This window comes from Pongo pygmaeus, chromosome 5, assembly GCF_028885625.2.
Source record: "Pongo pygmaeus isolate AG05252 chromosome 5, NHGRI_mPonPyg2-v2.0_pri, whole genome shotgun sequence".
Taxonomy (NCBI): Eukaryota; Metazoa; Chordata; class Mammalia; order Primates; family Hominidae; genus Pongo; species Pongo pygmaeus.
Genome location: NC_072378.2, coordinates 119,009,647 through 119,023,902, shown reverse-complemented (window position 1 = coordinate 119,023,902; position 14,256 = coordinate 119,009,647). Strand labels below are relative to the sequence as shown.

The 14,256-nt window shown below is 38.7% G+C and overlaps 1 protein-coding gene across 3 annotated transcripts in view; it reads left to right on the top strand.

Moving 5' to 3' along the window:
* MCM9 (minichromosome maintenance 9 homologous recombination repair factor) overlaps positions 1 to 14,256 on the top strand; it is a 122,184-nt gene that overhangs the window by 3,136 nt on the left and 104,792 nt on the right. For all 3 annotated transcript variants that reach the window (XM_054493084.2, XM_063666538.1, XM_063666537.1), the window contains exons 2-4: positions 303 to 621; positions 7,922 to 8,238; positions 9,984 to 10,065. In XM_054493084.2, coding sequence (XP_054349059.2) covers positions 318 to 621; positions 7,922 to 8,238; positions 9,984 to 10,065 — 703 coding nt within the window. In that variant the 5' untranslated portion in view covers positions 303 to 317. The remainder of the gene's footprint in view (positions 1 to 302; positions 622 to 7,921; positions 8,239 to 9,983; positions 10,066 to 14,256) is intronic.

Genomic DNA, 14,256 nt, shown 5'->3' with positions numbered 1-14,256 from the left:
TTAATGCAGGGTTAATATGAAGGAAATTTGGGGAAAAGATGAGAAATGCTTTGAACTATTTTGGATTTTGATAATCGGTACCAACATAGTTATTTGACTTACATTTGACTTCACTCATTTTTGAAGTACATGTACTGTGACTGTATCAGATAATTCAGATTTCATTAAGATTTGAATTCAGATATTATTTTGTGATTATAGTATGACCCAAAGCCAGTGTGATTTGTAACCAATCGTTTTTGTTAAATTGTGTGTACATCTTGAGTATCAAATATATAATACGATCCTTTTTTTTTCTTTAGTTACCTAGATTCAAGATGAATAGCGATCAAGTTACACTGGTTGGTCAAGTGTTTGAGTCATATGTTTCGGAATACCATAAGAATGATATTCTTCTAATCTTGAAGGAAAGGGATGAAGATGCTCATTACCCAGTTGTGGTTAATGCCATGACTCTGTTTGAGACCAACATGGAAATCGGGGAATATTTCAACATGTTCCCCAATGAAGTGCTTACAATTTTTGATAGTGCACTGCGAAGGTCAGCCTTGACAATTCTCCAGTCCCTTTCTCAGCCTGAGGGTGTTTCCATGAAACAGAATCTTCATGCCAGGATATCAGGTAAATCACTTAAGGATTTTACTGCCATACTATCTTCTAGAAAGATTTTGAGAAAATATACTAGATTCAGAACACTAAGAAATAATTGATATTTATACTTAAAATATATATCTGTTATGTAGTTGATGGTCACTTCTTTTAGAGCAGAATAATAATTGTGTTCTGTGGGCATGAAGTATGAGTCATGCCCACTGAGGGGAAGGAGAATGTGTGGAGACAGCAGTATACTTGTGTGTCTATATATTTCCACATCTGTGTATAAAAATGTAATTCAAAACAGCTTTATGAGCTTTTGTGGTTACTAACAATAAAAGAACTGGTAATACAAAGAATTAGAAAAGTGATAGATCTTGTCCAGGGATCTTCAGAACTATTTTAGGAAATTAGTTATTTTTAAATATCAGTATTAGCATTGTGCAGTCTGCCTACCAGTTACTCGATACATTTTTGTTGAATGCATGACAGATAAAGCATCTTAATTGTTAAGAAACTGCAGTGGAGCAATCAGCAGCTTGGGGTGGCAAAGCTGTGTCCTTGAATTCCTGCCTCTAGGAGTTCTTGCCCCTCACTTTCTGTTTTAAAAGTGATTTTTTAGCAGGATGGATAGAGTTGAATTAAGAATTTTAGGGAAAAGTGACACTATAGTGTAACAATTTTTATTTAGTTCGCTGCATGGAAATAATTTCTTGGAAGACATGGTGTGGTGAAAGAGAAGAATTGGATTTAAAGGCTACACGCCTAACCTGGGAGACTTAGTAAGTTATTTTATCTCACTGAGCCTCAGTTTCTTCACTTGCAAACCACTTCTAGAGTCCCTGTCAACCCCCTAATTAAGACAAAATTTAACTATGCCATTATTGTATAAATTAATAAAGGCTGGTACAGAGTCATTCTATTTACATGAAAGAAAGATTTGGTAAAATTAAAAGCAGGTCCAGAATATTGAGGGCAGTCTGTGATTAAGTTGGAGAACACACATACCCTTTTGTTTAAAAATAAATATTTACCGGCCGGGCGTGGTGGCTCACGCCTGTAATCCCAGCACTTTGGGAGGCTGAGGTGGGCAGATCACAAGGTCAGGAGATTGAGACCATCCTGGCTAACATGGTGAAACCCCGTCTCTACTAAAAATACAAAAAAAATTAGCAGGGCATGGTGGCGGGCGCCTGTAGTCCCAGCTACTCAGGAGGCTGAGGCAGGAGAATGGTGTGAACCTAGGAGGCGGAGCTTGCAGTGAGCCGAGATCGCACCGTTGCACTCCAGCCTGGGCAACAGAGCGAGACTCCGTCTCAAAATAAATAAATAAATAAAAATAATATAAAATAAATAAATAAATATTTACTTTATAGTACATTTGAGAAGAGTAGTGATTTGTAATCAATAAGGATGCTTCCCGAGTTCCAAAAAGGTTTGGAGTCACTATAGTAGAACTTCTTGGAGGCAAGTTAAGATTCCCAAAAAGACCAAATACTTAATTTAAATGAAAAATATTATCTGCAGTTACACTTGCTAGGATAAATTATGAAGATTATTAATCATTATGCATCAGGGTACTAGATAATCTCTTGATGGGATCAAGAAAAAGGGTTCCGCCCGCCCAGCCTTTTTTAAAAATTAGAGATGGAGTCTCACTCTGTTGCCCAGGCTGGTATTAAACTCCCAAGCTCAAGTGATCCTCCTCCTTTGGCCTCCCACAGTGTTGGGATTATAGATGTGAGCCATCATGTCTGGCCAATGTTTCCTATTAATAAGTTTGCAAAAGGATTATTAAGGGGGACTTTAGTTAATGTTGTCGAAATGCTATTTAGGAAATAGTTTTAGGCTGCCATTATTTTCAGATACCTTTCCATACTGAGTTTAAGTAATACAATCCTGTCTGCCTAAGTGACCCTATCAGTTTCAGGTGAATTTAGCTTATTTTTTCAATTCTCTGAAAAAGTAAGTTACAAATTATGTTACTACTAAACAAAACATCAGTAGGCATTTGCTAGGATCTTGGGAAACCAAAAAGAATATAGTTTTTCCCTCCTTTAAAAAACTCAGGGCTGTATGGCAGACAGCTGTATAGTCAAATATTTACCAGATGGTGTATGCATGCCTACAGATACATGCGTATGTATATATTAAGCATTATTGTATGGGAGCTTAATGGAAACTTTTATGTGTGATGCATGCCTCACTCAAGGTATGTTGTTTTTTGTTTTTGTTTTTGTTTTTGAGACAGGGTCTCGCTCTGTTGTCCAGGCTGGAGTCCAGTGATGCAATCTTGTCTCACTGCAACCTCTGCCTCCCGGGTTCAAGCAGTCCTCCTGCCTCAGCCTCCCAAGTAGCTGGAATTACAGGCACGTGCCACCATGCCCAGCTAATTTTTGTGTTTTTGGTAGAGACAGAGTTTTGCCATGTTGCTCAGGCTGGTCTTGAACTCCTGGCCTCAGGTGATCTGCCCACCTTGGCCTCCCAAAATGCTGGGATTGCAGGCATGAGCCATAGTGCCCGGCCAGAATTAATGTTTAAATAGCGCTTTCTATATGCCGAGTAATATGTTCAGAAACTTTACATGTATGGATTCTTTTTTTTTTTTTTTGATGTTGCCCAGGCTGGAATGCAGTTGCACAACAATCATAGCTCACTGCAGTCTCTAACTTCTGGGCTCAAGCGATCCTCCCACCTCAGCCTCCTGGGTAGCTGGGACTACAGGCATGTGCCACCACACTCAGCTATTTAAATTTTTTTTTTTTTTGTAGAGGTGGGGTCTCTGTGTTGCTCAGGCTGGTCTTGAACTCCTAGCCTCAAGTGATCCTTCTGCTTCAGCCTCCCAAAGTACTGGGATTACATGTGTAAGCTATGAATTATTCTAGTTTTCTTATTACCCTGTGTGATAGGTTCTGTTGTTATTTTATAGATGAGAAATCTGAGAGGTTACAACTTGGCCAAGGTCACACAGCTAGTAAGTGACAGAGTTGTGACTCAAACCTAAGCATTCTAGCTCGAGTCTGTATTCTTTGTTTTTCTGAGACAGAGTCTCGCTCTATTTCCCAAGCTGGAGTGCACAGGTGCAATCTCGGCTCACTGCAACCTCTGCCTCCCAGGTTCAAGCGATTCTCCTGCCTCAGCCTCCCGAGTAGCTGGGATTGCAGGCGTGTGCCACCACACCCGGCTAATTTTTGTATTTTTAGTAGAGACAGGGTTTCACGATGTTGGCCAGCCTGGTTTCGAACTCCTGACCTCAGGTGATACCCCCACGTCGGCCTCCCCAGTTCTGGGATTACAAGCATGAGCCACCGTGCCTGGCCTGAGTCTGTATTCTTAACCACTGCATTGCTTCTTAGTGTGGGCATTTTTAAGGAGCAGAGTGAAGAGGAGAGCACTGAGACAAAGGGAGCACTGTATGTGAAAAAGTGCGCAGAAGTCTTGATAAAACAGGAAGCCAGTCACAAAAGGCCCTATAGTCCAGTCCAGATTTGGTTCCTTATTCTTAGATCTGTGGCAAGCCATGGAAGGGTAAAAGCAAAGGAGATTTGGCCTTCATTATGTATTGCTCGGGTTACTCTAGAAGCAGTGGGGCATATGGTGTTTTATTCTTCCATTCTAAGATGCTATTTACAGTAAGAAACACAATCAAATTAAAGATAGCTTTCTAGGAATAAAACTACAATTAAATTACACAGCTTTGTTGTTAAACCAGAATTTGTTTTTAAGCCAAAAATAACAAGTGTCTGTCTATACAGTTTATATTATGTAAGACTTCATTGATACATCACTTCATCACATTGAAAATCCAAAGACTTTTCTTTCTTTTCCCTTTTTTTTTTTTTTTTTTTGAGACAAGAGTTTTGCTCTTGTTGCCCAGTCTGGAGTGCAGTGGCATGATCTTGGCTCGCCGCAACCTCCACCTCCCAAGTTCAAGCAATTCTCTTGCCTCACCCTCCCGAGTAGCTAGGATTACAGGCATGTGCCACCACACCTGGCTAATTTTTTGTATTTTTAGTAGAGATGAGGTTTCTCCATGTTGGTCAGGCTGGTCTCAAACTCCCAACCTCAGGTGATCCACCTGCCTCTGCCTCCCAAAGTGCTGGGATTACAGGCATGAGCCACCACATCCAGCCAAAAATCCGAAGACTTTTCTAAATTATGCTAGGCAGTCTGTAATCTCATTGGGCATTCTTCAGTTATGCATAACATCAGAGTAACACCACATTTTCTGTAATGTGGTTCTCCTGATCTTAGCTTTTCTTGTTTTAATATACTGACTATATAATTTAAACTGAACAATCAATTTGCATCTGAAGCAGAACTGAGATGAGGGGACTAGAAATGGGAGGCAAAAATGATATTTCTTTAGGGCCAAGGAAGAGAGAATGAATATTTCAGAAACCCAAAGAATTTTTGTTAAAGTAAGTTTTCTTAACCTATTTTTTTCTATTCTCCTTTTTGCCTTCCTTCTTAGAAGTAATTGTTGATACATTCTGTTTATATTTCGAGAAGCAAATTGGGTTAATTATCATATTTCCCACTCGAGTATCCTTCTGTATATGTACAATAGAGAGTACTTAGTGACTGTTTGCAAACATAAAAATAAAATTATTTTAAAAAATCATTTTAATAACCATGTGACCCAGCAATTCTGCTCCTTAGGTGTATGCCCAAGATAATCGAAAACAGTTCAAACAAGAATTTGCATACAAATGTTTGTAGTAGCATTATTCATAATAGCCAAAAAGTGGAAACAACCTAAGTGTCCATCAACTAATAAATGAATAAACAAAATATGGTATATCTAAACAGTGGAATATTATTTAGTCATAAAAAGAGTGAAGTACTGTATATGTTACAACAGGAATGAATCTTGAAAACATTATTCTAAGTAAATGAAGCCAGATTCAAAAGACCACATATTGTATGGTTTTGTTCAGATATCCCTGACGTAAAATTTTTTGACTTTATGAGTATGTGAAAGTGATTCAGTAGAAACCATACTTTGAGCACCCATAAATTATTCTGTTTGTCACTTTTAGTGTAGTATTCAGTAAATAAGATGAAATAGTCAACACTTAATTATAAAATAGGCCTTGTGTTAGATTATTTTGCCCAACTGTAGGCTAATGTTAGTATTCTGAGTATGTTCAAGGTAGGCTAGGTAGGCTAAGCTATGATGTTCAGTGGGTTAGGTGTACCAAACGCACTTTCAACTTACAACATTTTCAGTTTACGATGGGTTTATTGAGATGTAACCCCATGGTAAGTCACGGAGCATCTACGTGTGAAATTTCCAGAATAGGTAAATTCATGAAGACCAAAAATAGATCAATGGTTGCCAGCACCTAGGGTCACGGAAGAATGGGGAGTGACTGCTACTGGGTACAGGGTTTCTTTTTGAAATTATGAAAATGTTCTGGAATTAGTGGTGATGGTTGTACAATATTGTGAATATACTAATTGCCACTGAATTATGTACTTTATAGGGTAAATTTTATGGTATGTGAATTATATCTTGCTTTTTTTTAAGTATTCATATTTTTTTAAAGTATTCATGTAGGGAGCAAAATAAATGTAACCGAGAATCTACAAGCAGTGTTAAGATATATTACAATATACATTCCAGTTAAGGCCAGGTAAACAAGAGAGAGAGATCTCTGGGCTGTTTCTTGTTTTTTAACATTCTAGGATATGAACGAAAGTGTGTCTCCCTTAATGGCAAAATGTGATGCAATCTGAATTAATGTAAATAATGAATATGTTCATTAGAAAATGGGCAAGTCAGTCTTAGAAGCATAGAAAAAAGAGTCATAGGGGCAAATGTTGGCAATGGCCACCTGTTTGTCTATACACTCTACAGTGTATTGAGAGAGAATTTCAGCCAACCAACAGAAAATTCAAGTCTATCTGTAGACTTGTAACCTGTAACAGTAGGTTAACATTGCATGGCACCTTAAACATTCAGTTACTCTAATTTGCTTTTTCCCCTCATACTTCCTAAACTACCTTCTGATTGGCTTTCAGAATAGATGTATCAACTAGGAGAAAATATGCTGACCATAGAAACTTAAGGTATAATGATTCCTATTATGGCATTTCTCATGGGCTGGACAATCTGATAGATGGGCCTTCAGTAGGCGTACTTACCTGGTTTTTGAACCGCTAAATACTAAGGACAAGACAGGAGACATGAACGAGCATAACAGTTGCTATTTCAATAAACCTGTTAGGAATTAGCCTTTAGAGCCAGCATCTTTCCACCCCAATGGTGCATTGTAGCCAAACATGAGAAAGAGGGAATTTCCACATAAGATTTTCCTCCTCCCCTCCCCTCCCCTCTTCCCCTCTTCCCCTCTCTTTTTCTCTTTCTCCTTCCCTCCTATCTTCCTCCTTCCCTCTCTTTCTTTTTTTTTGGGCAGGGTCTTCCTCTATTCCCCAAACTGGAGTTCAGTGGAGTGACCATGGTTACTGTAGCCTTGACCTCCTGGGCTCAAGAGATCCTCCCACTTCAGCCCTACCAAGTTGCTGGGGCTATAGGCATGCACCACCATGCCCAGCTGATTTTTTAATTTTTTATAGGGATGGGGTCCCACTATGTTGCCCAGGCTAGTCTTGATCTCCTGGGCCCCAGCGGTTCTCCTACCTTGGCTTCCCAAGTGTGAGCCACGGTGCCGACTGAGTAAGAATTTTCTTTGGCATTTTGTACCTTTTCTGTTGCCTGTTTTTTAATGTTGAAAAACAGGAGGCTTTTATAGGATAAGGTGATGCTGCAGGTAAACCGCTAGGTAAGTCAGGGCTCAAAACACTGTCATATTTATGTATTAATAAATTCTGAGTCTGACTGAAAAAGTAACTTTCTAGTGCTGTGGAACTCTTTGGTCGTCATGCTACTATCTCTTTATCGGTCTGCTGCATGATTTACTAAAATAATCATCAGTTGATTTTATCTGTGGCAAGTGGCAATATATTTTTTGTTAAATGCTGTTAAAATTATATACTTTAGATCCTACTGAGATAGCCCTCTTGTGAGAATAAGTCCTTTTTAAAATCCTGGTTATTATAACATCTAGCTGTTTGCTTTAAAACATGGTCTACTCATTGTGCAGTATCTGGATTAAAAAAAACTCTACTGATAACTGTTATTTGCAATAATTATTTATATTTTCTTAATAGAGTTGATGATCTGATTTTTTCTTAGTAAAACACAATCTTTTTTTTTCCCCTGAAATTAAAATTTATCTTTCAGGAAATAGGAGAAGAATGTATCCCTCGGAGTCAAATCTCAAGATTGAAGTTGATGCTGTTTTTTTGTTTTCTCCATCAGGTTTGCCTGTCTGTCCTGAGCTGGTGAGGGAACACATACCTAAAACCAAGGATGTGGGACACTTTTTATCTGTCACTGGGACAGTGATTCGAACAAGTCTGGTGAAGGTTCTGGAGTTTGAGCGGGATTACATGTGTAACAAATGCAAGCATGTGTTTGTGATCAAGGCTGACTTCGAGCAGTATTACACCTTTTGCCGGCCATCCTCGTGTCCCAGCTTGGAGAGCTGTGATTCCTCTAAATTCACTTGCCTCTCAGGCTTGTCTTCATCTCCAACCAGGTGTAGAGATTACCAGGAAATCAAAATTCAGGAACAGGTAAATAGTCACATAAACGAGATAAATAACAAATTTGAAGAAGTGTTTTTCAGCTATGGGCACATTGGTAGGATTAGGGAACACAGAATGGATACAAATGTACTTGTGCTGTCACTTTGTGGAAGATCAAGCTTGAAACTGTTCCACATATATCTGAATATAGTCATTAGAAACCATGCAGTCATCCTTTTTAGGTAGAGCATTGACAAGAAAGTTGTGAAATGACTTAATTATGTTAAAATTAAAGAAGTGAATGTTTAAGAAGTCCACCCTAGCTGTTCTTAACTGAAGAATAGAATAAAATTAATGTTCTTAGCTAAGGGACAGAAGATTAATTAATGCTTAAATGGTTAAACATTGGAGTGGCCAGGCATGGTGGCTTGGGCTTATAATCGCAGCTACTCATGAATCTGAGGCAGGAAGATCACTTGAACCAAGGAGTTCTGGGCGGCAGTGAGCTATGGATCGTGCCTCTGCATTCTAGTCTGGTTGACAGAGTGAGACCCTGTCTCTGAAAAAAAAAAAAAAAAAAAAAAATCACATTGGAGTGAACAAGATTTGGAGTTTGGACCCACTCTTATTTGCTGTGCTAAATGAAGTATTTGTAAACACTCTTTAAGAAGTAAGAGTGAGCCTGATTTTCATTTGCTTGCAGCTTAAACACAAAGGTTTATTCTTACCTAACATAATTAACAGATAGGCAGTTCAAGGCTAGTTCACTGTTGAGAACTCAGACTCCTGTCTTTCTATTCAACCATTCTTTTCTTTGCTTTTTTTTTTTTTTTTTTTGAGATGGAGTTTCACTGTTGTTGCCCAGGCTGGAGTGCAATGGTGTGATCTTGACTCACTGTAACCTCTACCTCCTGGGTTCAGGCATTTCTCCTGTCTTAGCCTCCCGAGTAGCTGGGATTACGGGCGTGTGCCACCTCACCTGGCTAATTCTGTATTTTTAGTAGAGACAGGGTTTTGCGATGTTGGTCAGGCTGGTCTCAAACCCTCTAACCTCAGGTGATCCACCCACCTCGGCCTCCCAAAGTGCTGGGATTATAGATGTGAGCCACCACACCCGGCCTCAACCATTCTTAATACATGGCTTCTCTTCTGATGATTGGCTGTGGGCCAGGATGCTGGCTACAGCTCCATCACATGTGTGTTGTAGTCAGAGAACAATAGGCAAAAGTGCCTACCACCTAACCAATTGTCCACTTAAGCAGTCTCCTTGCAAGTCTCTTGCATTGTCTGCTTATGATATCTCATTGGTCAGAGTTCCATCATATGACCATATCTATGTTCAATATTCAAGGGAGCCTGGGAAATACAGTCTTTGTATTAGGCACATGTCCACATGGAATAAAACTAGGGTTGTGTTACTAAGGAGTAATCATAGGGACTGGGTGATTTGTCCCAGGTCTTTTGATTAGCGATCAGGAAAGAAATACCCCTCTTTTCTAGATAAAGTTAACTTTGTTATTAAATTTAGTAGTTGGAGCATACGTTTACTTTGACCATCCGCAAGGTAGATTATATAGATCATATTTGGAGATATTTTCCGTATGTATATTTTATTTAGTGAATTCTTAAATTGATAGTACATAGTTTTCAAGAACAATTACTTAAATCCCCATTATAATTAAATTGTATGATATACCAGAGAAATAAAAATAGTAATTTCAAGTACTGCTAGACTTCTGGATACTTAACATGTATTTAAGCATACTCAGAATCTGTTTTCTTTTCTTTGGTAGGTTCAAAGGCTATCTGTTGGAAGTATTCCACGATCTATGAAGGTTATTCTGGAAGATGACTTAGTGGATAGTTGCAAATCTGGTAAGAAGAGGGGAATTTTTTTTTTAGCTTGTGTAGGTAGTCCTAAAGTATTGATTAGGAAAAGCCACTTTTTATTTTCCCAAGATCACTGGCAAGGGAAATGTAGAGCTTTAATTGCTCACCTTGAGATTAGAAACCGGCAGGTGGGAAGTGATAGCAGGAAGAGAGCTAGGCTAGATCTATACAACAGCAGCTAGTCCAGGTGCTTGTTTTATGAATGAAGAACTTGACTTGTCTAAGGTCACCTAGAGAGTTAAGTGGCATAACTGGAACATGAATCCAGACCCACTGATGTCTAATTTAAGGCTCTTTTCAGTGCGTTGTAGCTTAACAGCAGGAACTTTTAAAAATGTAGTGAATTTAGTGGACACTTTTATAAAATGAATTAGAGAATGTGACTCTGTTAAATGCTGCTGCGTGTCTTATTGGTGCCTAGAAGAAAGGACATCATTCCTCTCTGCTCTGTGCTGGTGACACCATGATTGGAGTCACTGATTTTAGTATTTTAGTCTGCTGTCTTCTGAGGGTCCTCAATGTTTTCATTGGCCGATACCTGAATTGGGAGGGTACTTGAAACCCATACTCAATGAAGAACTATACATGTTTAGCATGGAGAAGCCTGAGGAAGGACATGACAACCAACTTTCAATAGTTAGAAGACTGTCACATAGAAATAGAATTGTAATTACAGAAGATGCTGTTGGGTTTCAGTGGGATAAGCCACAAGGAGGTAGATTTTGACTTAATACCTAATAATTAGAGGTGTCTAACATGGGCCTTAGATGGTGATGAGTTCTTTTTCTCATAGACAGTCAAGCACAGCATATACAGTACATTGTTAGGGATTTAGGCCCTACAGTGGCAGTTGATCTGGATAATCTGCAATGTTCCAGGCAATTTAAAGACTTTCTGAGCCTCAGAACTGTTCTGGAAATCTGAGAGTTCCAAAAGCCTGATTGTTCCAGTGTCATTCTGAGCTTATGCTTTACTCTTTAGGCCAACCAGACTGGTCCTGAGCTCTCCTTTGTCCCTGTCAACTCATCATGTTCCCTCTCCTCACTGGGGAGACTAAGAAGAAATCAAACTTAAAAGTATTTGTGGAAGGGTGATGTTTTAGTCATTTTGGGCTGTTAGTTGATTCTTGCATTGCTATAAAGAAGTACCTGGGACGGGGAAATTTATAAAGAAAACAGGTTTAATTGGCTCACAGTTCTACAGGCTGTACAGGAAGCATGGTGCAGACATAGGCTCAGCTTCTTCTGAGGTGTCAGGAAGTTTACAATCATGGCAGAAGGGAGAGGGGGAGCAGGCACATCACATGGTGAAAGGAGCAAGAGTGGGGAGGGAGGAGGTGCCACACACATTTAAATGAACAGAGCTCATTCAAACTCAGAGTGAGAGCTCCTTTATCACCAAAAGGATGGCCCAAGCCATTCATGAGGGATCCACCTGCATGATCCAGACACCTCCTACCAGGCCTCTCCTCCAATACTAGGGATTATATCTCAACATGAGATTTGAGTGGGGACAATTATCCAAACTATATCAGGCTGCTCTAACAAATCACCATAGACTGGGTGGCTTCAACAACAAATATTTATTTCTCACAGTTTTGGAGGCTGGAGGTTGGAGATGAGGATGCCAGTGTCTTTGGATTCTGGTGAGGGACCTCTTCTAGGTTTCAGATAGCCGACGTATATTAACGTACAGTTGTCTAAATAGTATACTAATGAGATAACAGCTTTGATTATGGATTGCCTGCTAAGCAACCCCAGAATATGTCAAAATACCTTGCTCATATAGGACTAGATTTTAACCTAAATCTGTAATATCTGTGTCAGCAAAGCAGTTCTTATATAAGCTCAGCCTGAACATGAAAATATCCGTCAATTGAGAATAAGATCTTTTCATGCAGTTCATCTAAACTGAATTCTTTCTGTACTGGAAATAAGTCTTAAGTTGTTTTTCTTTCAAATGTCATTAATAACGAAGGATGGATAGAAGCAATCTATCAACAGCTATTTTTTCATGTATCCTTAGCTATAAACCTCTGTGGGAATCAAAAGACACAAATAGTATATAATCCTTGCCCCTCAGGAATTTACGATCTAGTTAGGAACCCCACTTTGGCACGTGAAGAGTAAATGAAGTTGGAGGGTGTGTGCTGGTAAATGTCAGTGCCACAGGAGATCTGAGAGATTGGTCTGACTGGCAATGGCTACAGTAGTAAAGATGCCGCAGATGATATAGGGGCACAGAGAGACTGGATTGTAGAAAAGTAAGAATTTTAGCTTCCTGAAAATAACGTTGCTTATAACGTTACTTTTGAAAAATACGGAAGTTTAAGGTGAATATCTGTTGTCTTGGACTATCATGTATACCTCACAATTGTTCTGGTGATGATATGAATCTGCCATTCAGTAAGTATTTGAGTAAAGAAAACACGTATATATTGAAGGGCTTTTAAAGGTATTAATTACTTTACAAATGTAAGGTAGGTTTAGTATAAGAAGAGCTAATATTTACTGAGCACTTGCCGTGTTCTAGATAACTGCATTAAGTAATTTACATACATTATCCGATCTAATTCTCACTATAGTACCGTGATGTAAATATAATCATTCACATTTTGTAGGTCAAGAAACAGGCTTAGGAAAGGTAGATAATTTGCCCAAGGTCACGTAGCCTATGAGCAGTGGAGCTGGGATTTAAATCCAAATCTGATGAGGTCAGTACTCTTGGCCATGCTTCAGTGCTCTGTATTTTCCACATAATCACTGCTTATTGACATTAGATTATTACTTATGGGTCATATATCTAAACATTAAGTTCCTCATTTAACTAGTTTAGAAACAACCTAAACATAACCCATTAAAATGACCATAATAGAGAATTGTTCCATGTCGTTATGTAAAGTTGCCCCCAATCATTTTTACCTAGAAATTTGGAGTCAGACAATATAGTAAATGATCATCATTCCTGATTGGGTTTGAAAATCATTAAGTGGTGGCTTAGGAAAGATCTTGGAAACTTTTAAAGCACTTACTTAATGTGTTCGTAACCATGTAGTATGAAGTTGCCTTAAACTAGAAATGTGCCTTCTATTCTGTCAATTGGCACCACCAGTTCCATGAATTTAGCACTGTCCTTTAGGAAATCAAAAGCTGTGCAGATTACTCATTGAAATTTAGAGAGTGAAAGGCATTTTTCATCAGCACATATCATATAATTGGCACAAAGGCTTGGAAATGAAGAATTGCCTGTTAGTTCTGAGACAGTGTTTATTATGCAAAATATAAATACCAGAATTGGGGTTGGGGCACGTCCAACACCCTGTGTTCAACAAGATTAAAATTTGGGGGGACCAGGATTATGATTTTTTTCATGTTTGTTTTTGGCCCACTTTCTCCAGTACCAAAATATGGAACGCCAAACATTTGTATATACTTGTTAACTGATGCATTGCATTGTATGTCGTAATAAGTACAGATGGCAATGTTTGGCGAGTGTGCCTATAAACTACCTAGGGCCTCTTAGGAAAATCTATAAAAGTTGCTTCTGCCTACCAGGAATGGTGGGAGGGTTTCCTCAGGTAGGAGAGAACCATCAGCAAGGAACAAGCAGGATTGTATCTTGTGCTTTTATATTTTGTGGGAAGGAACTTTGAAGTAGAACAGGTATTTATTCATTTCTTAGTTCATTTTTTCTTTGGTTCATTAAAAAAGATGTGGGGGGGCAGTGAGTAAAATATTAGCAAATGAGTTAAGTAAAAATGAACATGTAAGAAACCCAAACTACCTGCCAGTCATCACAAGGTTGTCTCTTTTCCTGACTCCAAATTATAGTTTAACCTTCTGGCTGCAGTTCCCACATCTCTTCTCCAAATGAGAGCTAAATGGTTAGAGACTCAGAGGATGAACATTTCATCCAATGTAACTGTGATGAATGAATCATCCAGTAAACTCTTTTCCCAGTGAAAAGTAATAATTTTGTATGATTATCATGTAGCAGGTTATGAAAAATAGGAAATACTGACTTCAGCTTTTCACTTTACAGATACATGACTGTGGGGGACAAAAGTCAAGAATCTGAGGTGTTATTCTGCCCCTAAATTGTTTTCTGGATGAGTGTACACATTGTAAACTCTAGCAAGGGAGTGGTTTATTTCTAATTTCTGGTCCTTTGTCATTT